The 24543-nt window shown below is 50.6% G+C and overlaps 1 protein-coding gene across 1 annotated transcript in view; it reads right to left on the bottom strand.

Annotated features, from left to right (window-relative positions):
- LOC127052406 (steroid hormone receptor ERR2) overlaps window positions 1–23800 on the bottom strand; it is a 37346-nt gene extending 13546 nt beyond the window's left edge. The window contains exons 1-4 of the mRNA XM_050956002.1: window positions 23782–23800; window positions 22330–22440; window positions 21249–21410; window positions 1079–1348 (exon numbers count right to left, since the gene is read on the bottom strand). Of these exons, the coding sequence (XP_050811959.1) occupies window positions 1079–1348; window positions 21249–21410; window positions 22330–22440; window positions 23782–23800 (562 nt within the window). The remainder of the gene's footprint in view (window positions 1–1078; window positions 1349–21248; window positions 21411–22329; window positions 22441–23781) is intronic.
- Window positions 23801–24543: the final 743 nt, after the last annotated feature.

The following is a 24543-nucleotide window of genomic DNA, read 5'->3' as shown; positions in this document are numbered from 1 at the left end:
AGACGGAGACTTTTGTAACATGTTTTACTTAGTAGCAGCTCTCATCATGCAGTAACTTCAGCTCTGATGACTTTCACTGTTTCCTCATGGATAGATTTGTGAGTAGCACCTTTTCAGCTGCATAGCACACACTATCTGTTGTGATTTGGGGCAAGCTCTTACTGCCCTAATCCCAACCAGTGCACCTCACTCTGCTCTGGAGGGCCTCTGCCTATTTTGTGGCTGAAGTGGAGTTTACTCTCTGTGGCCTGTTCAGACCTTGGCTTCTCTGATGAGGCTGCTAACAAAGGGGGACAGTTAGTGCTAACTGTAGTGGTGGTTTTGGTGTTATGGCCACTTGTCAACTGGGATTTGAACCCTCAACTAATTTCACACTGGTGAGCACCCCATACATTTGAGTAGGGTGTAAAATTTGATTTTTACAGTCTCGCTTCTCTATAGTCACCACTGAGCTGGGCCAGATTCAAACAGGGCCTTAGAAACAAAAAGTGCTGAATCTCATTTTCCAAGAGCCAGCCGGCTCTCCCGGACCTGGGCTTGAATAGGAACTGGTGACTTCAAGGTAAAAGGCTCCATATCCCATTCTCTGATCCAGCCTGTCCCCCGACCTAGGTCTGACTGGATCCAGTACACTAGTGCGCAAAAGCTCCATATTCAGCAGTTCTCTCTCCAAAAGCCAGCCAGTCCCCCCTCTCAACGAACTTGAGGCCAGATTGGAGTTGGAGACTCAAGAGTGAAAGGGCTGATACCTCAACTCCTGCTCCAGCCACTCATTCCTCTCCAACCAGGGCCTATATTGGGAGCAGCATTCTAAGAGGGAAAAAGGTCTATACCCTATTTCCAGACCCCTGGAGATAAGGCCTACATTTTCACCAGGTACTCCATTTACTTCTAAACTGAAAGAAAAACAGTGTGGGAGAGTGGCGCTGTGTTAGACCCAGTGGAGAGCCTCATTGTTACCAGGAGCCAGAGCATAGCCAGGCACTGGTCCTCTGACTTTTCAGGAGCATATTAGAGTGCTAGATCCATGTTGGCCTTGGCTCCCTGAGCCTCACATCAGTCCGGGCCATGGTTTTACCTGAGTTGGCAAGGGCCAGGGCCTTGAGTGTGACAAACTCCTCCTTCTCCACCTTCAGCTTCTTGTACCGGCGCACCAGCTGCAGGATGGCCAGGTAGAGCTCCAGCAGCCCCGTCAGGCGCGAATGCTCCTCATCCATGATGTAGTCCTCGGCGTAGACCAGCTTGTCCTCGTAGGGCAGTGAGCGGTACACAATGCCCAGGATGAGGATCTCCATCCAGGCACTCTGCAGGAGGCTCATCTGGTCCCCCAGGGAGAGATTAGAGAAACCTGACAGGGCAAATGACAAGCAGGGTCAAACTGGGATAGGACCCAAAGGCTGTATCCCCAACAGCTCCCCAGTTTTTCTGAGAATCACTCCATCTTCCCAATCCCCTGCACATTACATGGGATCTCTGAGCATCTCTCCAAAGCCTGTGGCGAGCCTCCCAGCCCAGGTCAATGTACTTGGGTTTGTGGGGCTCACACCAGCACTCAAAAACTGCCGTGGAGACAGTGCTCTGAAGTCGTGGCCTGGGCTGGAGCTCTAATGCCACCTCCTTCCCCCCAGGCTTCAGAGCCTGAGCTGCTATGTCTGCACAGCTATTTTTAGTGTGGTATTGGGAGCCCAAGTCTTTTGACCTGGGCTGGGAGGCTTGCTGCCGTGGGCCATGTAGACATGCACTGTCTAGGTACTTATGTGGCCCTCATCATGCAGTGTCTGGCACCTATGGAATTCACCCATCTCTTTACTTCCCAGTCCACCTGCAGCCCTGCCTGGAATCCATCCTTTGTGCTCCCCATGTTTCCTTGCAGCACTGTCCTGAATACAGCCCAGTCCTCAGGTCACACCATGGTGGGATGTACCCTGACCCTGTTCCTCTTGCAGTACTGCCTGGTAGGTACTTTGCTCCCCTGTTCCTTCTGCTGTATTTTCTGTAATGCAACCCATTCTCTCCCCATCCCAGCAAGGAACTCTGCTGGCTCGACAGGGAAGCACTCCAAAGGGAGTCAGTGGGCTCCTGATAGGGTAGGAAGAGAAGCTGCTTGCTTGAGTTTCAAGCTCATCATGATCAAAATGCCATCTCAGCCGAAGTGGCAAATTCTCCTTCACTGTAGCACACTGGAGGATCAAAAGTTAAATCCATATGAAAACATGATCCACTTCTGAGCATCACGACATCCGACACTCAGCGATTCCAACTTTCTAATGGAAGAGCCCCAACAAATATTGAAAAATGCTGAGGCCGCCAGACCAAACCCTAAAATACCAATACATGTGTCATATGAACAAACCAAGCAGCAAGAAAAGACGGTTACTTACCTTTGTAACTGTTGTTCTTCGAGATGTGTTGCTCATATCCATTCCAGTTAGGTGTGCGCGCGCCGCGTGCACGTTCGTCGGAGAAACTTTTACCCTAGCAACCCAGTCGGGTCGGCTGGGCGCCCCCTGGAGTGGCGCCGCCATGGCGCCCAATATATATCCCAGCCGACCCGGCCACCCTTCAGTTCCTTCTTGCCGGCTACTCCGACAGTGGGGAAGGAGGGTGGGTTTGGAATGGATATGAGCAACACATCTCGAAGAACAACAGTTACAAAGGTAAGTAACCGTCTTTTCTTCTTCGAGTGATTGCTCATATGCATTCCAGTTAGGTGATTCCCAAGCCTTACCTAGGCGGTGGGGTCGGAGCGAGATGTGGCGGTATTTAAAACTGCTACGCCAAAGGCCGCATCATCTCTAGATTGTCTGACTAATGCATAGTGATCGGTGAAAGTGTGTACCGATGACCAGGTCGCCGCACGACATATCTCCTGTATAGGCACGTGCGCCAGGAAGGCCGCCGATGTCGCCTGGGCTCTTGTGGAGTGTGCTGTGAGGTGGCCAGAGGGGACACGAGCTAAGTCGTAGCATGCGCGGATGCAAGCAGTTACCCAGGAGGAGATCCTCTGAGAGGATATAGGTTGCCCTCTCATGCGTTCTGCGATCGCCACGAACAGCTGAGGGGACTTCCGAAACCCCTTGGTCCTCTCGATGTAGAAAGCAAGCGCTCTACGTACGTCCAAAGAGTGTAGCTGTTGCTCCCGCCGAGAAGAGTGTGGTTTCGGAAAGAAGACGGGGAGGAAGATGTCCTGGTTTGTATGGAAGGCGGACACCACCTTAGGGAGGAACGTCGGGTGGGGTCGTAGATGTACTTTGTCTTTATGGAAGACGGTGTAGGGTGGGTCCACTGTGAGAGCTTTCAGCTCTGAGACCCGTCTGGCCGATGTTATGGCTACCAGGAAAGCCGTCTTCCATGATAGGTGTGTGAGCGAGCACGTCGCCAGTGGCTCGAATGGTGGGAGCATGAGCCTGTTCAGGACTACGTTGAGGTCCCAAGTAGGGGCAGGGCGGCGTACAGGGGGGTATAGTCGCTCCAGTCCTTTAAGAAATCTGGTGACTAAGGGATGAGAGAATATGGAGCGGCCATCTTTGCCTGGTCGGAAGGCTGAAATGGCCGCCAAGTGCACCTTTAAGGAGGAAGTTGCTAGGTCTTGCTGCTTAAGGTACCAGAGGTAGTCGAGGATTATGGAAACTGGGGATTGTGTAGGGTTCACCCCTTGAGAAGCGCACCAGCAAGAGAAACGCTTCCACTTGGCCCTGTACGTAGAGCGAGTGGAGGGCTTCCTGCTGTTAAGAAGTATATGTTGGACCGGTGCAGAGCAGCTGAGCTCCGCCGAGCTCAGCCATGCAGGAGCCACGCCGTGAGATGCAGGGCTCGCAGGTCCGGGTGGTGAAGCGTGCCATGATTCTGGGTAATCAGGTCTGGATGGAGAGGAAGGTGAATTGGGGGGGCCACAGATAGGTCCAGCAAGGCGGTGAACCAGTGCTGTCTGGGCCACGCAGGTGCGATCAGGATCAGGTGCGCCTTGTCTCTGCGCAGCTTCAACAGGACCTTGTGTACCAGGGGGAACGGAGGGAAGGCATACAGGAGATGGCGGGTCCACGGCAGGAGAAAAGCGTCCGTGATCGACCCCGGGGAGAGACCTTGAAAGGAGCAAAACTCCTGGCACTTCCTGTTGGACCTGGTTGCGAAGAGGTCTATGCGGGGAAATCCCCACCTCTGGAAGATGGAATGGATGACGTCCGGTCTGATCGACCATTCGTGGCAGAGGAAGGATCGGCTGAGGTTGTCCGCCAGCGTGTTCTCGACCCCTGGGAGAAAGGATGCCACTAAGTCTATCGAGTGGGCTATACAGAAGTCCCAGAGTCGAATGGCCTCTTGGCAAAGGGGAGACGACCGGGTTCCTCCCTGTTTGTTGATATAATACATGGCCGTTGTGTTGTCCGTGAGTACGGAAACACAACGGCCTTGCAGGTGACTGAGAAATGCCCGGCAGGCAAGGCGGACTGCTCTTAGCTCCCGGACATTTATGTGGAGTGTTAGCTCGTGGGACGACCATAGGCCCTGGGTGCGAAGGTTTTCTAAGTGAGCTCCCCACCCCAGGGATGACGCATCGGTTGTTAGAGTTATCGATGGCTGTTGCGGATGGAATGGCATCCCCGCGCATACCAACGATGGGGTCAGCCACCAGTCAAGGGAGCGAAGAGGGTCGGGGGGCACCGTCACTAACACATCCGGGTGGTCTCTGCTCGGTCGGTATACTGAATGAAGCCACGTTTGGAGGGGCCTCATTCTGAGTCTGGCATGCTTTGTCACGTAAGTGCAAGCGGCCATATGACCGAGGAGTGTGAGGCATACTCGAGCAGAGGTGAGAGGGGATGCTTGCAAGCTCCGGATGATCGCACCGATCGCCTGGAAGCGGGGTTGAGGTAAGAAGGCCCTGGCCTGAATCGAGTCCAGGGTCGCACCTATGAAGTCCAACCTCTGTGTTGGAACCAGGCTGGACTTCTCGGTATTGACAAGCAGTCCCAGTCGGGAAAAGAGGTCCGTGGCGGCCTCTACATGTCGTCGTACCTGCGACTGGGAGGAACCTTTCAGGAGCCAGTCGTCTAGGTACGGAAAGACATGGATTTTCCGCCGACGGAGGTAGGCAGCTACGACGGCCATGCACTTGGTGAACACCCTCGGGGCCGTCGAGAGACCGAAGGGTAGAACTGTGAATTGAAAGTGCTGATGTGCGACCGTGAAGCGGAGGTACTTCCTGTGCGGTGGGAAGATGGCAATATGGAAGTACGCGTCTTTCATGTCGAGGGCGGCGTACCAGTCTCCAGGATCCAGGGATGGGATAATGGTTCCCAGGGAGATCATATGGAACTTCAACTTGAGCATCCACTTGTTGAGGCCCCGAAGGTCTAGGATGGGTCTGAGACCTCCCTTGGATTTGGGAATCAGGAAATATCGGGAGTAGAATCCCTTGCCTCTCTCGGCTAGAGGTACTTCCTCTATGGCCCCCGCCGCCAGGAGGGAACGAACCTCCTGTAGGAGGGTTTGCTCGTGAGAGGGGTCCCTGAAGAGGGACTGGGAAGGGGGGCGGGAAGGGGGTGAAGAAGCAAATTGTAGATGGTATCCATGCTTTACTGTGCGTAGTACCCAACGGTCTGACGTTAATTGAGACCACGCCGGGAGGAAGTGGGAGAGGCGGTTGTAGAAGGTAGGGAAAGGATCCTGAATTGAGACTGATAAGCCGTCCCCGGGCGCACCTTCAAAACCCGGACTTGGGGCCCGGTTGTGACTTGGAGGGCCCTTGGTTCTGGCCTCCCTGGGAGCTGGGTTGGCGTCTGCGTCCCCCGCGTCCACGCCGTCTATTGAGGTCTTGCCTCTGACGGGGTGGGAAGTATGGGCGCCGTGTTTGGGGCCTGAAGGGTCTACGCTGGGTGGACGGGGTATGCATCCCCAGAGAGCGAATAATGACCCGATTGTCTTTTAGATTTTGCAATTTTGAGTCCGTCTTCTCCGAGAACAACCCTTTCCCGTCAAAGGGTAGGTCTTGGATAGTGTATTGTAGTTCTGGAGGTAGTGTGGAGGCTTGCAGCCATGAGATGCGCCGCATGGTTATTCCTGACGCAATGGTTCTGGCTGCCGAATCAGCTGCATCGAGGGAGGCCTGGAGGGCAGTCCTGGCCACCTTCTTACCTTCCTCCAGGAATGCGTTGAATTCTGGGCGTGAGTCCTGGGGTAGCAGTTCTGCGAACTTACCCACCTCCACCCATATGTTGTGGTTATAACGTCCTAGAAGGGCCTGCTGGTTGGCCACACGGAGTTGCAAGGCCCCCGCTGAGTAGACCTTGCGACCCATGAGGTCCATGCGCTTAGCCTCCTTGGACTTGGGGGCCGGTGCCTGTTGTCCATGTCGTTCCCTGTCATTGACCGACTGGGCCACGAGGGAGGAGGGGGGAGGGTGTACATACAGGTACTCGTACCCTCGAGAGGGTACCATGTACTTCCTCTCCACCCCTTTAGCTGTCGGCGGGATGGAGGCTGGTGACTGCCACAGGTTTTCGGTGGTAGACTGAATAGTCCGTATAAACGGTAGAGCTACTCGGGTAGGGGCATCTGCCGATAGGATGCTCACCACCGGGTCCTGAACCTCTGAGACTTCCTCCACGGGAAGGTTGATATTAAGGGCCACCCTACGGAGGAGGTCCTGGTGGGCCCTGAGATCTATTGGTGGAGGACCCGATGTTGAAGTCCCGGCCACTGCCTCGTCCGGCGAGGAGGAGGAGGAGACTCCGGGGATGAGGTCATCCTGTGCGGCGTCTCGTTGTTCCTCTGGTTCCTGCTCGTGACAGCCCGGTGAGTCTGGACGCGGCTGTTTGTCCGACTCAATCACGGGAGGTCGGGAAACAGTGGCCTCTGGCACCCGATGCTCTGCAGTAGTGGGACGTGGCTGAGGTAGGGGGGCACCCTGGGTCTGTTGGTAAGCCCATGGTGTCCAGAAACCCCACTGTTGGGCACTCGTGTCCTGTGTGTGTGGGTCTTGAAACTCTCCCAGCGGTACTTCGGGTTCGTAATAGCTACCAGCATGGGAGGATGCCGACGTGCCTCTTGATGGCCACGGTGGTGCTGCAAAGGTCGGTGCCGAGGTGCCGACCGACCTCACACCTCTGGATACTGGCGACCGGTGCTGGTATCGGTGGGGAGAGCGAGACCGGGACCTGCGACCGGCTCGGTGCCGGGAGGTCGACCGGGATCGCGAGTGCCGTTGTCTGGATCTGCTTCTATAGGCACGGTGCTCCCTGCGGTGCCGTGAGCTGGAGCGGTGCCGGGAGTACAAAGTTGACGCACGTGACGTCGACCGGTGCCGGGAGCCTGACCGGTGCCGGGAGCCTGACCGGTGCCGGGAGCCTGAGCGGTACCGGGGTGATCGGTGCCGAGAGCTCGACCGGTGCCTAGGCGATCGCCGTCGAGGTGATCGGTGCCGGGAGCCCGATCGGTACCGGGATCGGGATCGGGACCGACGCCGTGAGCCTGAACGGCGTCTTGAAGCTGAGCGTCTGCCGGACCGCGACCTGGAGCGGTGCCGGTCTGTTACACTGACTGAAGTTGGTCTGGTCAGGGTCGGCTTGCCCATAGAACACAGGACCCGCACCGGCGGTGCTGGGGGTAAGGGCATGGGTGCCTCCGTAATGGCGATCAGCTCTCTCGCCGCGGCAAATGTCTCCGGGGTAGTAGGTGTGGAGAGCTCTACCACTGTGTGCACCGGGGAGCTACCAGGTGCCGGACTCGACGGACCTCGCGGGGCCGGAGTCGACGGTACCGGTTTGGGCGGTGCCGCGGTCGGTATCGGTGCCGGGCAATCCGCCTTCTGCGCAGGGTCTGGCTGCGGGGCGGCTGTTGGTGAGACGATTTGTGCCTTCGCCGCCTTCGGTCTCGGGGAGGTGGAGCGGCTCTGGCCCGGTTTCGGTGCCGCCTTCTTGGAGGAGGTACTCGGTGCCGCGGTGCCCTTGCTCACCGGCTTGCTTGCGCTCTGAGCCGAGGGCGAAGGTGTCAAGGCCGCTTCCATTAGGAGCTGTCTTAATCTGATGTCCCGCTCCTTTTTGGTCCTTGGTTTAAAGGACTTGCAGATTGAGCACTTAGCAGTTAAGTGCGACTCCCCTAGGCATTTTAAGCAGGAGTCATGAGGGTCTCCCACAGGCATAGGTTTGTGACAAGCCGAACAGGGCTTGAAACCGGAGGAGCCGGGCATGGGCTCCGGCTCCCCGTGTGGGGGAGGGGGGGGTACCCCGATCCCCTCGCTACCACTAAAAACTAAACTAACAACACTAAATTACTGACTATTGATAACTATAAACTATCTATATACAATAATTAACTATGTACAACGAAAGCTAAATGAGCTGCTAGGGAGTGTGGAGATCAGCGAAGCCGCGCTCCACAGTTCCAACGACCGACACGGGCGGTAAGAAGGAACTGAAGGGTGGCCGGGTCGGCTGGGATATATATTGGGCGCCATGGCGGCGCCACTCCAGGGGGCGCCCAGCCGACCCGACTGGGTTGCTAGGGTAAAAGTTTCTCCGACGAACGTGCACGCGGCGCGCGCACACCTAACTGGAATGCATATGAGCAATCACTCGAAGAAGAAGGTACAGATCCCTACACAGCTGTAGATCGTGGCCACATGAGTAGAGCTCACTATAGAAACAGGCAGACCTCCCCTCCCACCCGATACAGATGAAATTACCATAAACTGGGAGGCACAAAACACTGCTTGCACCAAAAGAGGAGTGAGTTCACAATCCATGTGACAGAGGAGAGTGAGACAAGAGGCGCACTCTGCTCCAGTGTCTGACATACAAAGGAGTGTGAGAAAGATTTCTCCTGAAATGATCAGACCTCATAAGATGCTTTTCATCAGAAAAGCAATGAGGAAAAGCTCTGCTGGAGCCTAAGAAAAAGGAGAGACAGCAGAGATGACCTCAGGCTCTGTAGCAGCCTGATATTGGATCCCGAATGGACACAGCTGCCCTGCGTCCATTTGTCAGCAAATCCTAAACACAGTGTGTAGAGTCCCTGCCACCCTGACAGAGACCTGAGTGGGGTGTCTGTCTCTGTTTACACTTCAGCAGCACCGGGGCAGCCTGTCCTGGCAACAGAGTTTCACAACACTCAGGCTACGTCTTCACTACGCGCCGTATCAGCGGGTAGCAATCGATTTCTCGGGGATCGATATATCGCGTCTCATCTAGATGTGATATATCGATCCCCGAACAAGCTCCTATGGATCCTGGAACTCCACCTATCCGAACGGCGGTAGCGGAGTCGACATGGGGAGCCGCGGACATCGATCCCGCGCCGTGAGGATGGTAGGTAATTCGATCTAAGATACTTCGACTTCAGCTACGTTATTCACGTAGCTGAAGTTGCATATCTTAGATCGATTTCCCCCCGTAGTGTAGACCAGCCCTGAGTTGAAATGGGAAGTCCTGAGTATTTCTAAGCAGCAGGAACACCTAAGACTTGGTGCAGCATTCTTTCCCCTCCCTCACCTTCAGGCTCCCGCCTTTCTCTCCAACACTGGCTTTTTTTTCAGTCTAGTTTTCTCTCCTAACTCAGCATCCTCTGCCTCTGGATCACTCTCCTCCTGCAGCCCTGTCTGAGCTCATTAGCCTCTGCCTCCGAGATTCCCCAGCCCGACAGGCTGCGAACTGTGCGCAGCAAGATGTCCTTTATTCCCACAGCCTTCACTGCTCACGTCGCTGTGTCTGGGCCCAGGTAACCAGCCACCGCAATGATCATTTGATTTCTCTTGTTAGCAAGTCAGCAATTAACAAAAGAGCTGGTGATTGCTGTATTGACCGACTGTGGGTTCTATTTTTCTATCTGTGCTATCTCAGCCCAAGGAAGTGAGGGCAGAGGGATGGGTTAGTCTTATTTATTTATCACTACCCCATGTTTTGTGTTTGTGTTGCCAGGGGAAGCAAAGGGTGATAATGGCATGGCAGCCCTTGGACATCCAATTTCCCTTATCAGGCCCCTGAATAGAAAAGAGGCCCCAGGCCACATTAATTAACAGATATCAATCAGCTGTCACGTGTTCTGTGTGTGAGGTCTGGGGGTAGCAGTGGGTGGGAGGGAGGAATCGATAATCCATTGGGGAGGAGTGCCAGAGGGAATCAGGGAACAGCTAAAGACCACCAAGGAGACGAGCTGGAATAGAGAGTGAAATGAGTTAGATTGAATCCCTAGCTGAGTGCCATCTGCCTAACAGCATCTGGTCTATCATCGCTGTGCGAGGCATGCTCGTGCACAATCCCCATTGTCACAGGCATCTCTCCAGATAACAATCCAGGCCTGTTCCAGGCCCTGCATATGTTTGTATAGGAAGGACCTGATGTGTTCTTGAGTTAGGTATGGTCGGCCAGGAGTGCATGGAGTTCTTGGAGGGTTAGGTGTTCACATCAGCAAAGTCTGGGGCCCCCTACTGCAGGCTGTCACAGCCAAGAGAACAGTAACATGTGGGTTTCTTCTTTTAAAAAAATCTGTTTCTCCGAGACCTGCCTCTTCCTTTGTCCTCAGCTCCTGCTCTGGCAGCTAGTAAACAGTCCCCTTTTACCACAGCCCCTGAAGGCAACATTCTGAGTAAATGGGAGAATGGTCGAATGACAAGTGTGCATCAGGCTCCTGGCCTCCTGATTTCTGACGCCTTGCTGACACTGCTCTCTGCTGCATGTGGAGCTGATGCTATCCCTCTGGGAGAGAGGACATCTGCTTTGCAGAGCACTTATAGCTTCGGTTCCTAAAGTTTATAGCCTCTCTCTCTCCTATCTGCACTCCCCATTCCCTACCCTCTATCCAACCACTTTGGCATTAGCCATTCATTCAACTATGGAAAGGAAGGCTGGTCCAGTGCTTCGGGTTCTAGCCTTGAGGGCCCTAGGTTCAACTCCCACAGCTGTCCTGGGTCAGTTGCTTAGTCTTGCTCTCCCTCAGTTCCCAATCTGTAAAATGGGGATAATACCACTTCTCTCCCTGAAAGGTGAGTGACAATAAATATGGTGAAGATTTTGAGGTGCTCAGCCATACAGTAATGGGGCCCAGACCACATAGGATTTCCTCCTGCTTTTCTTTTTGGATAGTGTCAATCAGTTCCTCCAAGTTATTTCCTTTCCTTGGCAGCTGCCGGTGTGCACAGTATGTGGCCTTGCATATGTGTGTGTACAAAGTCCATCCTGCTCTCTATGGATCTTGTGCATTACTTTGATTCCTCTGGCCTCACAGAGCAATGCTCACATGCATCCACCTTTGTAAGTACACTTTATTAATTACCAGTCTTCCTATGATGTCCTCCATCAGCTCCCCAGCTTGTCCCCAGGCCCAGCAGGCAGTACATCCTTTCTCCACTGTGCCAGCATAATCTGGAACAGCCCCCTTTGCTCCTGCACAGAACTGTGTCCTAAACCTTCTCTTCAAAACACACCTTGGAACCCCCACCTCCTGCTGGGTTCTGATTCCTAATGAACCAGTTAATTCCTGCCCCCTGGGCTCAGTCATTCTCTCCAAAGTGTCACCTCTGCACTCTAACTCCCATCCCACCTGCAGCTGCTGGTCCAAATCTCTCTTTCACACAGGCATGCTCTCCATTAACTGCAGTAGGCACCCACGTAAGAGCAGAATGTGGCCTGCTCCCCTATACTGCTACAGTAATTCCTCACTTAAAGTTGTCCCGGTTAATGTTGTTTCATTGTTACATTGCTGATCAATTAGAGAACATGCTCGTTTAAAGTTGTGTAATGCTCCCTTCTAAAGTCATTTGGCAGCCACCTCCTTTGTCTACTGCTTGCAGGAAGAGCAGCCTGTTGCAGCTAGCTGGTGGGGGCTTGGAACCAGGGTGGACTGGCAGCCCGCCATCAGCTCCCCACTCCCCTAAGTTCCCTGTGCAGCAGCTGCCTGCAATTCAGCTGTGTCCCTCCCCCCACTGCCATGTGCTGCTCCTGCCCTCTGCCTTGGAGCTGCTCCCTGAGACTCCTGCTTGCTGTGGGGGGGGGGGAGGGAAGGAAGAGTGGGGGGACAAATGTCAGGGTGTCCCCCTCCCTCCTGCTCCTGCACCCTGCTTACCCCATCTTCCATAGAGCAGGGGGGACAGAGCAGGACTCAGGAGGGAGGGAGCTTGCAGTAGCTGCCTATCAGCAAGCTGACCTAATTAACAAGGCAGTGTACTTACGGGAAATGCGGGTATCTCCCTCCATTCCTGCTGCCTTGTGTAGAGAGAGAGTTAACCCTTGAGGGCTTAGCCAGTTGCTAGTTCATCATTTAGCAGTAAGGGAAATATCCCACCCTCTGATTCCTCCATCTCAGCCAAGCTTCACAATCATCATCACTGTACCAGTATTAAATTGTTTGTTTAAAACTAATACTCTGTGTGTGTGCATGTATGTATAGATATAATGTCTTTTGTCTGGTGAAAAAAATTTCTCTGGAACCTAACCGCTCATTTACATTAATTCTTATGGGGAAATTGGATTCGCTTAACATTGTTTTGCTTAAAGTTGCATTTTTCAGGAACATAACTACAACGTTAAGTGAGGAGTTACTGTATTGTATTGTTACATACAGTGCCTCCTTTATGGCCTGTACAAATGGCAATCACTTGCGGAAAGGTTTGGAAAACTGCTAAAAAGTATGCTGGATGGAAATGAATTGTGTATATTAGATGGACCTATGCAACTAGTTCTCAGCCTTTCCAGGCTACTGTACCCCTTTCAGGTGGCTGATTTGTCTTATGTACCCTAAGTTTCACCTCACAAAGTCAGACACACACAAAAAAGGGTCACAGCTCACTATTACTGAAAAACTGCTGACTTTCTCATTTTTACCATATACTTATAAAATAAATTATGACCCCCAGATTGAAAAACTGATATACAGAGCAGTATAAACAAGTCATTGTCAGTATGAAATTTTAGTTTGTATTGATTTTGCTAGTGCTTTTCATGTAGCCTGTTCTAAACTAGGCAAATATCTAGATGAGTTGACATATCTGCTAGAAGACCTCTGTGTACCTCCGGGTACATGTACCCCTGGTTGAGAACCACTGACCTATGGCACCTGTGCCTGTCTCTCTGACCCCCTTCAAAGATCAGTCACCACCAGAGATGTGTCATTTAAAGAGCCTGATTCTGATCTCACACTGGTATAAATGAAGTAACTCCATGGACCCCAGGCGAAGTGAACTCTGGATTTACGCTGGTGTCACTGAGATCAGAACATGGCCCAAGGAGTTTAGGTAGAGATCTGTGGTAAGAACTAGGAGTGAGTGAGCCTGTCCCCAGGAAGAAGGAAGCTTCCTGTTCTACTGGAGCTAGTTAGTAACAGTGTGAGGTTACGGGTCAGTTGGCATCAGCAGGGACTCTAGACCCAGCTTCAGCCATCACCCCTGTTCTTGTCCATTCTCCAGAACCTCTGCCAGTTGGACTAAAATTGGGAGAGTTACTGGCCATAAAGACCTAATCTATATGCACAGCAAATTCACCAGTTGCCTCCTGATCCAATGAAAAAACGATTAGGGAGGCAGGTATGATAAACAGTGCATAGACAAACCCCACTGAATGAGAAAATAGAGATACGGGGTTAGATCCTTAGGTCTGGCTGAGCTTTTCTCAACACAGGGCAAAGAAACTGTTTTATGTCACCTTTGTAACGCCCACCAGCGTGCAGCTGGCTAGAGGCTGTTTCAATCCCTGGTGCAAATTAGAGCACGATTTAGGGCTGCTCTAGCTTCCAGCTGCAGGTTGCCACATCCTCTGTGGAAAGTTACTTGATTTGCCCTAGCTGATGTAGTGACATTTGGTTTTTTTATTTCAGTGATTTGGCAGGGTGAGCTCCCAGAAATTTTTTTTTTTTTAAACCCACACACATAATTTGTGGCAAGTGGAGTTCATAATCTGTTAATTCATTATCATTTCTGTCATCCTGGAGGGCCATTAACAGAGGTAATAAAGGGAGCTGTAATTATAGGATCTGAGGCCACTCCAGACACAGCTGCTGTCATTCCACTTGCCATATTTCATTCTGTGCTGGTGCTAGCAGCTTCTTAGTGAGAACAGCACAACCGCTACCTTGGGACAGCCTCTGTTGTTGTCCCTCAAGAGAAGTCTCCTCTTCCTGCAGAAAAGCATGTGTAAAAGGTAGATGAAATACAAAGGTGATTAACAGAGGGGCTGGGTAGGAGGAGATGAGTCTCATCCAAAGGGGAAGGACTCCAAGCTGGCTGGGGAGGACATTGAGCTAATAATGTTTGCTGAACACTTTTAAATCATGTTTTCATGTTCCTGATTGCTGGAGAGTGGCTTTAAGCTTAATCAGTTTCATTTTGCTGACATTAAAGAACAAGAGTTTGCTCTGGGACCTGGTATCTGAAGTGCTGGGCTCATTCCTGTGCCTGGGTTTTAAAAACAGCATTCTAATTTAACACAAGACTGACATGTGATCTTTAGTCCTTTCGCCTTGTTCTTAGTGTCTGAGCTCCAGGGCTAGCTTCACAAGGGGGGCTTAGGCGCCTGCCACTTTTGGTGCCAAAGGCTTTGTCTACACTGGCAAGGGAAAGACAAAACTTATGTCATTCAGGTGTGTTAAAAACCACACACCTCCCTGAAAGACAAAAGTTTTGTCGATGACAAGCGTTGGTGTGAACAGCGCTTTGTTGGCAGGAGCGCTCTCCTGACGACTAACACTGCATGGGGGGTGGGTGGAAGTTTTTTGTCAGCAGCCATATCTTAAAAGCTGCATAGTGTAGAGAGAGCCTTTAACAACATTTAGAGCCTCAAAAATCTCTATTCCCAGCAGCTCCTTAACACTGTCAGCACCTAAGTTTTCACTGATAAGGTCCCCATGGCATCATCTAAATTTCTTCCATGGTTGTGCGCATGCCCCCAGCTGCCCAAGTCCTGGGGGCAATGACAACCTAAGTAGTCACTAGAGCAGGGATTTGAACTCTCTCACATCAGTGCCCATCCACTGAGTCAGTCTCAGACTCTAACCCTCTATGGCAGTGGTCGCCAACCTTTTCCAGGTGGCGGGTGCCGGACGACAAACCACTGAGGACTGTGGCCGGTGGACGAGCATCTGCCAAAATGGCATAGAGAAGTGGCAAAATCAAGAGGCGTCGCCGCCAAAATGCTGCCGAAAATCAGCGGCATTTCGGCAGCAACGCCACTTTTCGGCGGCATTTCAGTGGCGACACCTCTTGATGATGATGCTTTTTGGCGGCATTTTGGCAGATGCTTGTCCGCCAGCCAGTATGTGGGCGCACTTAGATGACCCAGTGGGCACCATGGTGCCTCTGGGCACCGCATTGGGGACCACTGCTCTATGGAATAAAACTCCAAAACAAAAAGCACAGTCACAAGTGGGACAGATCACAGCTATGAAAAGAAAACAGCCAACCCCTCCCCATCCCAGACTTTTTGATATGAGAACTAAGAGGTCAGTTTGATGTCATAGGCCATCATCAGATTGCCATTTTGCCAAATTCATCTGTATTTTTTTCTTAGCCATTGCGAGCAACTGAATGACTGCAAACATAGTGTGAACTGGAGTTTCAGGTAAGTCATTCTGTGCTTGAAAGTGGGCTGAAGTGCAGCTCTGCCAGAGGTAGTATAAAATTACTGCAGTAACAACTGCCAGAGGCTCAAAGAAAATACACAGCAAATGGCTGTCCTCCCTTATTGAGGTAGATACCAAATCCTCTGGTGTTTGAAAAGGTTCAAAAGCCAATTGGCCGTAAGTCTGGCCATGCAACAGTGGCCTTTGTTTCAGGCCAAAAGATCCCAAGTGTGGCCATTAAAGGAGCAAAATAGTAGGAAGTATGCCATGGGGGGTGGAAGGGATAGCTCAGTGGTTTGAGCATTGGTCTGCTAAACCCAAGGTTGTGAGTTCAGTCCTTGAGGGAGCCACTTAGGGATCTGGGGCAAAAATCAGTACTTGGCCCTGCTAGTGAAGGCAGGGGGCTGGACTCAATGACCTTTTGAGGTCCCTTCCAGTTCTAGGAGATAGGTATATCTCCAATTATTATTATGGGGTGTGTCTAAACTGCAGAAAAAGCCCTGGGGCAGCAAGTCTCATGGGGCTCGCACTATGAGGCTAAAAATAGCAGTGTAGGTGTTCCCACTCAGGTTGGAGCATGGGGGGACGAGTCTCAGAGCCTGGGCTCCAGCCCAACCAGGAACATCTGCACTGCACGGGAACCCACAATCTCCTCTGTCCCAGGGGAAGCCTTTATCTACTGTGTGCTTCCCTTGTAAGTTACCTCTGACATACAATTTCTGGTGAAATACCTGCCAATATATATCCCTGTACTTGAAGGGAACTCTGTTATTTTGAAGGAACCACAGTGCCCCAATAAGACAGTCTTGTGGGCAATACAGAACTACTGAATGGTGTTAACAAAAAATATTCCTTCAGGCCCCTCTGGTATAATGCGCTCCCAATGTGTGAGCCACGTGCCAGAATGCTCTTGCCTGGATTTGCCAGTGGGAGATAAGTTTAACATCATAAACAAGCTGTTTGTAAGGAGGAGTCTGCTGGGCTGTTGTAGGAAAAATACCTGTAGGGGCCTCTTCCCCTTGGCCAAGGGCGATTTAAGTATTTTATACAAAGTGGGACAGCTTCAACAAGAGAATCCCAAGTGGCGGAAGGCATCTTTGGCCAGCCTTTACTTGAGCTAACTCCCTCTGAGAGGCTAGCTTAGGTAGCTCCCCCCTCAGCATGCTGGCTTCTGTGAATCCCCTTTTTAGCTCAGAACTCTCCCCAGGCCTGGGTGCCTAACTTGGGGCTGTGAATTCTACTGGATGGCAGGGTGCCTAATGCTTAGGCACTGCAAATGCTCAGCCCTAAGTGCCTTTAGGAATCAAGCCTCAAATGTCTATGAGCACAGTCAGGGGCGGCTCCAGGCATCAGCACGCCAAGCGCGTGATTGAGGCGGCAAGCCACTGGGGGCGCTCTGCCGGTCGCCGTGAGGGTGGCAGGCAGGTTGCCTTTGGCGGCTTGCCTGTGGAAGGTCCGCTGGTCCCACGGCTTCAGCGGACCTCCCGCAGGCTGCCACCGAATTCATGGGACCAGAGACCTCCCGCAGGCAAGCTGCCAAAGGCAGCCTGCCTGCCGTGCTTGGGGTGGCAAAATGCCTAGAGCTGCCCCTGAGCTCAGTTGTGAGAGAACCTGAGTGTGTGATTGCCCTGATGTATGAGCTCCTTGGTGTCTGGAGTTCGGGTGCAGACTCAAAGGAACAGACTGACATGCCCATTTGAGTCAGTCCCCTTCCCTGTATTAAAATAAGGTTGTACCCTATTTTACATGTATTAAAATCGCTTGTATAAAGCTCCCAGAGCACTTTGCTCTGAAAGCAATATGATTAGTTTATTATTGAGCTGGCCTCATCCCTCTGACTGACCCAGGAGCTGTGCTGATTGGGTTGCCACACTGGGGGTTTTTCACAGGAAAGGGAAAGAGACAGAAAATAGAGGTGGTTGCAGGAGGACCCTGTCCTTCTGGAAGAAAAAACAGCCCCTTTTACAGAGTAGCAGTCACCTTGCACTTACATCCCCGTTCTAGGAGAGCAGCAGCAGCACCAACATGGGAAGTGCATTTGTTCCAAAATGAAATTCTGGGAGGAGCAGCTGTTCACTACAGGTGTAAGCAAGTGGTCCCTGAGCTAGGGTGGGGCATCCCCAGTGCGCAGCAGTGATAATGGGCTGCAACACCTAGGTGTTTGGGAACTAATGGCCACAGTGACAGTAACCTGTGAGTAACTGTGTTTGGGTATGTCTGTCCGGCAAAAAAAAAAAACATGGCAAGGACTCTCAGGGCTGGGTCAACTGACTTGGGCTTGCGCTCTGGGGCTAAATATAGCAGTGTAGACATTTTGCTGGGGCTGGAGCCCAAGCCCCACCTGCGCAGGAACATCTACACTGTTATTTTTAGCCCTGTAGCATGAGCCTGAATCAGTTCACCTAAGCTTTGAGACTCGCTGTTGTAGGTTTTTTTAGGCTGTGTAGCCATACCCATAGCTGCATTGTGTTAATGCCCTTTCTGTTAATGGAGTTAACCCCGCAGCTGGGTTAATGGAACAATCCAGGCTGAGATTCCTCAATCAGCAACATAGCCTTGTTTGTGCTGAATCAGCACCAGGTGGATTCCACAGTTAGCGAGTGGTGTAATCCCTGATACTGCAGATCTCCTTTAAGAAGGGCACCCCTGGCATTAACCTCCGCTCGGAAACACTGCCTGCAGAAAGACCGATTTCTCCAAACTCTACAGTCAGGGCTGTGGCTCTATGAAACACCTAACTTGTAGGTACCTAGCAAATCACTGGAACAACAATGGGAGCCACAAAGCCTGAGTTAGGCCCCTAGGTTTCCTATACAATGAATGGGGAGAGGTAGGTGCCTAAGAATGGGATCCATAAAAGCCTGCACGCTAGGCAGAGAACCAGGTAAAGTAGTCAGTGGGTGATGCCAGCAAGAGGGGTGTGCCCTAATCCCCACCACCCACCTCCGTCATGGAGATAGGCATCTAAGTCCAGGCTGCAGGCACCTATTTCTCCTTGCAATCCACAGCCAGGACCCGCTGCCTGGAGTCAGGTGGTGTAGGCGCCTCAGCCATTTCTTGTGAGGAGGAGGTGACCATGCTGGCCTTTCTTACAACCTTTAGCCCGGTGGTTTGGGTACTCACCCAGGACATGGGAGATCCCTGTTTAATTCCCCCCTCTCTGCCTGCTGGGTAGTAGGGATTAGAACAGGGGTTGCCCATCTCTCAGGCAAGTACCGTAGCCATTGGACTAGAGAGTGTTCCTCACACTCTAGGGCAGGAGTCTCAAACACGAGTTATTTCCTGTGGCTTGCCATAGCTCCCCTCACACACACCCCGCCTCCGCCCCCCCGAGCTCGCTGCATCCCAGCTCCTCTGCCTATCCTCCCAGTGCTTCCTGCTGCCAAACAGCTATTTGGCGGCACATAGGACTTTCCAGGAGGGAGTGGGGAGGAGCAGGGACGCAGCACGCTCAGGGGAAGAGGCGGCACTGGGGCAGGGATTTGGAGAAGGGGTTGGAATAGGGGCAGGGAGGGGACGGAGTTGGGGTGGGGACTTTGGGGAAGGGGTTGGAATGGAAGGGGTGGGGCCCCATGGAAGGGGTGGAGTGGGGAAAGGGGGGAGCTTTTGTAAATTTGTATGAAAAGGTGTCAGTGATGCAGCCCTGGAGCCAAGGTACTAGTCCTCATGTGGCCCTCGTGGTGATTTGAAGTTTGAGATCCCTGCTCTAGGGCCAATCAATATATTTTTTTAATGAAAGTAGAACAACTTCAACAAGAGAGGCCCACATCAGAATATCCTGTAGCCCAGTGGTTTGGTCATTCACCTGAGAGGTGGGGAAACCCCTGTTCAAAGCCCTTCTCATTGGACAGTGGGGGAACTGAACTGGGGGCTTCCACATCCCAGGTGAGTACCCTAATCACTAGATGTAAGGGAGGCCCCCTTGTGGAGTACCCTAATCACTAGATTTAAGGGAAGCCCATGCTCTGAGTACACATACTGGATTGGGCCCTGGGGGAAGACAGGGCTGTCTTCCCCTGGTTTGAGGATTTTGCTGGGGCTTAGGTGTGAGAGGGGCATCTGGACCCCTGCCTGATGCACATGCCCAGAGGCAGAAACTTAGGGCCTATGGAACTTTTACAGTGGAAACGTAGGTGCCGAGTGAGTTTAGGCACATATAGGGTTGGGTGACAGCTGAGTGGGGGTTTTGCAGATAACAGTGTTTTCTAAAACTGCACTTTAGGTGCCTAAATCCCTTTGTGGATCTAGGCCAAGGTACCCAAGAGTCCCCACTTCAAGCAACCCAGGAAGTCTTCCCAAGGGGAGCCTCCAACCTTAGAATCCAATTATGACAAATTTTACAGGGAAACAGTCACTCAGAACAAAGAGGAGCAGCAGCCAAAAAGAGAACAAGGACAAGCTGCAGAAATTAGTCATTGTGTGAGCCAAACGTCCGCTAGGTTAGGACAACTGAATTATGGCAGATACTCCCAAATGATCAGACGGGGTCAAAAATGTTTCATGGAAACATGCTGCATGGCTGAAGCAAGGAACTGATGAATCAAGAAGCAGGATGAGAAAGCGTGAATCTGTGCTGAAGCTGGAGTAATGTGTGCAAGGTTTGGCAACAGATTAGGTCCAGTAGTTGAGTACAAAATGTTCCTCTGGGCTGGAGGGAAAGAAGGGAGAGGGGACGAGACTGCTCTATCAGATGATTATTCATGCTGCATGTCTATCTGAAGCAGTCTTCTGCAACGCAGCAAAGTGAGCCCTGGGGACACTTTCTGAAATCCCTCCCCACTAGCCCCTGCACTTTTGCTCTGCAATCAGAACTTCTGTCCAAGATGCCTAGGCATCTCCCCTCGATACTTTATGTTATGGAGCTTGACATAAGGTCAGGCCGTGGACTCAGAATGCAGCTCATCCAACAGCAGGAATCACATGGGAGCCCCCAATATCTGAATGAGGGAGATGGCCACTCCTTCAGTCCTGGACCTGTTACTACAGTGCTGATATTCTACATGGACTGCTGCTGCTGTGCTGAACAAACAGTATGGAAGTCCTGTGCATGCTCCAGTCAGCTTCCCCTTTGAGGTTGATCACATCACACTCAAAGTGTTCCCAGCCTCCATCAACACAGGAAACAGGAGCTCCAGAGCAGTGCCTTAATCAGTCTCCGGCATGAGTGGACCTTCCTCTGTGGCTTTGCTCCTTATGACTAGGAAAGCTTCCCCGTCAGAAGGGCAGTGAGCTCCCTATTCTGCGGTGGTGCAGCAGCACAGCTCCTGCCCACTAGTGGCAATAGAGGAATATGACACCCTGCATTTCCACTGGATACAATGTCTAATTGCCATGGTTATTTACAAGGTGGATTCAGACTGTCTTGAGCCAATCATACAAAACACTCTACCATCTAATCCCAAAGGCTAATCACCAGGGGTTATTGCTGTACCACTCAGTCACAGGCATTACTGGCTGCTGTACAATATCATCTCTAAGGCTACCACATAATCCCAGGACACTATGTGTATATCATAATTAATTTACACAAATTAATCATATACTGTATTGGAACTCAATGCCAATGAGGGCTTCACCATGAGCAGCTCTCTCTTGAAGTAGATTCAACCCATCAGACTGCCAAGATAAAGTGATGCTCACAGAGGTAAATAATCACCTCCTCTTGTCTTTCACATTAACACCTCCTCCCCTAATTTCCCCTTTGTTACCTGGGATGTGCTTTGCCCATCCAATGATCACCACCAGTTCCCTGTCTGCTAAGTCACAGAGGGTTGTCAGCGCTTTGATGTCACTCTCCGGCATGGTGGGATCAGGCATGGCATAAATCTTCTCTGGCTCTGCCACCAGCAAGTGGGAGACGATCTTAGTCACTGCAAATGTCAAAGGACAAGTTTCTACTGTACCTTTCAGGAGATGGAGTGTATGTAGCAGCTTTCAGACAACACTTAGCAGGATACACAACTGATAGGCGTTCTCGTACCATACGGCCTGCAATTTGGGAGTTCAGAAATGTGTTTTGTTCACAGCAGGAGGGAGACTGCACTGTAGTTAGCGTAGAGTTTTCAAACTTCTTCGGCTGCATATCCCTTTCCAAATAGTATAGTCTACCAGGTACCCCCATCTAAGATAGGGTAATAATAGACCTATGATTAGATTGCCAAGTCTTCCTAAATAAAATGTGTTGTCTGCCATTACAGGACTTTTCTCATGTACCCCCTGATGAAAGCCTGTGTCCACCTATGGGTATGTGTACCCCAGTTTGAAAACCACTAATATAGAGGCTGGAAACTAGAATCTGTGATTCTTCAGTACTGAGCCAACGCCTGCAGAAGTCTGACAAAAGCAGGAGCCCATTGTAAGACATGACTCAGTTATATCAGGTAGATATAGGGATATGACAGGGTGAAAGAAGCCTAAGATAAATGTGACGGACAAACAACTGATGTGATTTTGAGAAGTTCAGAAAACAACTTGGTGACATGGTAGAGAGAGATCAGGGTGTGGGGCTGATTTAGTGGATCTTGGGTGCAGGAAAGACCAGAACATCTCTGAAATTATACACTTAATCTCTCTCCGAGAAAGCTCTGACTGATGATCCAAAGAATCCCATCATCAATGGGCCACACCCACACACTACACTCATTGGAAAAAATGAATATCTGACAATGGAGGTTTGTAATGGAAACAGAAGGGGACAGCCACCACATAACATTATTTGTGCATCCATGGCACCAATAGAAAAAGAAGCTGTGCTGGCCTTAAGGAACGCAATGGGAAGCTTGTACATACATGGCTTTTTGGCTGGAGGAGGGATCTGTAAGCTCAGATAAGTACTGCTCTCAGAGTCCAGTCTTCTCTTGTACTTCTGGCGTCCTCCGCGGACTCGATCAAGACGAACCCCTGTGGGTAAGAGAGGAAAGAAACTCATGGTCCCCTAGCAGTGTCATAGTGAATCCTGGAATTTCACTGCTACAGCTTTGTAGGAGAGGAGGCCTGGATAGTCTTCCTTACCCAGCAGAACTTCCCTGACCAGGCCACCTGGCCTGTGCACTGAATCCAGCACAGCTGTCCCAACGATGCCAGCTGGGCAGTCTCCTGCTCTGACAACATCCCTGGGATAGTTACCCTTCTGAAAACATTAATGAAAACAAAACCCAGCCCACCTCAACTCTTGAATCATTGTCTGTTTGTCAGATAAATTGAAGGCTTCAGATTTCAGTGCCCTCTGGATGATCATGTTTTTAAAAAAGAAGTCTCAGAAATGTCAGTCGAACCTGTGCTTATGAAAAAAACCCTTTAGATTGTTCTTAAAAATGGAAAGTTAAATGTTCTGTGACCTTTCACTGTCTATATTTGAGGAAAGCTGCCCATAACAAATAGATTATGGAATATGAATAGAACCAAGATCTGTCGAGCAAGGCAACCCATAATGAAAGTAGAGCTAAATAGAAACAGAAACAAGATGTTGCAACCTCTACCACAGTGAGGCAATGATAAAACTGAACTAGAGAGACAGCGAAGATTTGTAGCAACAACGCCTCAAATACAATGAGTTAAACAGCAAACAAAGCATCAAATACAACACTGAAATCACTATACCTATACAAACAGCAACAGCAGGATCGAGCATCAATACAAGAATAGCAGCTGAACTTCTACATCAGTACTAGACTTGAGCGAATAGTGGAAAAATAAGACCATGAACAGTTGTCCAAATTATTAAATACATTCCTTTCTTGTTGGATCCTTGGTCCTTTGTGTTCAATTTCTATGAAATTGGGAGAATTGAATTTTACATGGACAAACAGCCATTGAAAGTCAATTGTGAGTATACATGGAATTTGAATTTGCAAATACAAGTATTCACACCTGTAATATTTGTGTGCTGATTTAATCCAGAGTACAGAAACAACACACTGTGACTTATCTGACCAATCATAATAAGCAACAAATATTTGGTGATCAATCCAGACAGTAAAAAATAAAAATGTTCAAAATGTATTCGTCTATCACTTTCTCAACACATACCTTTCAGGAAACTGCAGTCTGCCCACAGATATTTTACAGCAGAAAGAGACTTAATCTGACAAGTAAATTATTCATTTCAGACCAGCACTTTGTTCACTAACCAATGCCGTTACACTAACACTGGAGGAACTATATGAAATCAGTACCAGAAGCAATGATACCCCTAACCAATACGAGCAGTCATACTCTGCTACTAACCCTACCATCACTTACTATGGATGTCTGTATGCATCAGTACCAATACTATTAACAGTACAAATACACCAACACCAGCAAACTCCAGTAAAATTCTCTTACAGCAGGGGTCAGCAACCTTTCAGAAGTGCTGTGCTGAGTCTTCATTTATTCACTCTAATTTAAGGTTTCACACGCCAGTAATACATTTTAATGTTTTTAGAAGGTTTCTTTCTATACATCTATAATATATAACTAAACTATTGTTGTATGTAAAGTAGATAAGGTTTTTTAAATGTTTAAGAAGCTTCATTTAAAATTACATTAAAATGCAGAGCCCCCCGGACCGGTGGCCAGGACCCAAGCAGTGAGAGTGCCACTGAAAATCAACTTGCGTGCCGCTTTTGGCACGCGTGCCATAGGTTGCCTACCCCTGTCCTACAGCACATGTATAGGGCTACCAATGGTTGTTGGCAAAGCCCAACGTCAGGGCCCAGGTGAGGGCTATGGTGTAGCTTTTAAGCTACAGGCTAGAGTAGTGAGTGATTGAGAGCCACGCTGCCGCACAGTGACACCCGTGGTACTGATATAGGAGCACAGTTGTTGGCGAGGGTTCTGTTGACAATGGTGCTGTTAGTGCTGCATGGCAGGGGTGCTTAGTTCTCGGTATTGCTATTGGTGCTGGTGTTTGTATGCATATTAAGGCCCCTGGGGCTGCACAAGGAGCTTCCTCTTCATGAAGCACAGCTCCCCAGTGCTGTTTCTTGCACATGAGCATAGGCATGCGTAGATAGGTAGATG

This window comes from Gopherus flavomarginatus, chromosome 5 (assembly GCF_025201925.1).
Source record: "Gopherus flavomarginatus isolate rGopFla2 chromosome 5, rGopFla2.mat.asm, whole genome shotgun sequence".
Taxonomy (NCBI): Eukaryota; Metazoa; Chordata; order Testudines; family Testudinidae; genus Gopherus; species Gopherus flavomarginatus.
This window is presented reverse-complemented; position numbering and strand designations above follow the sequence as displayed.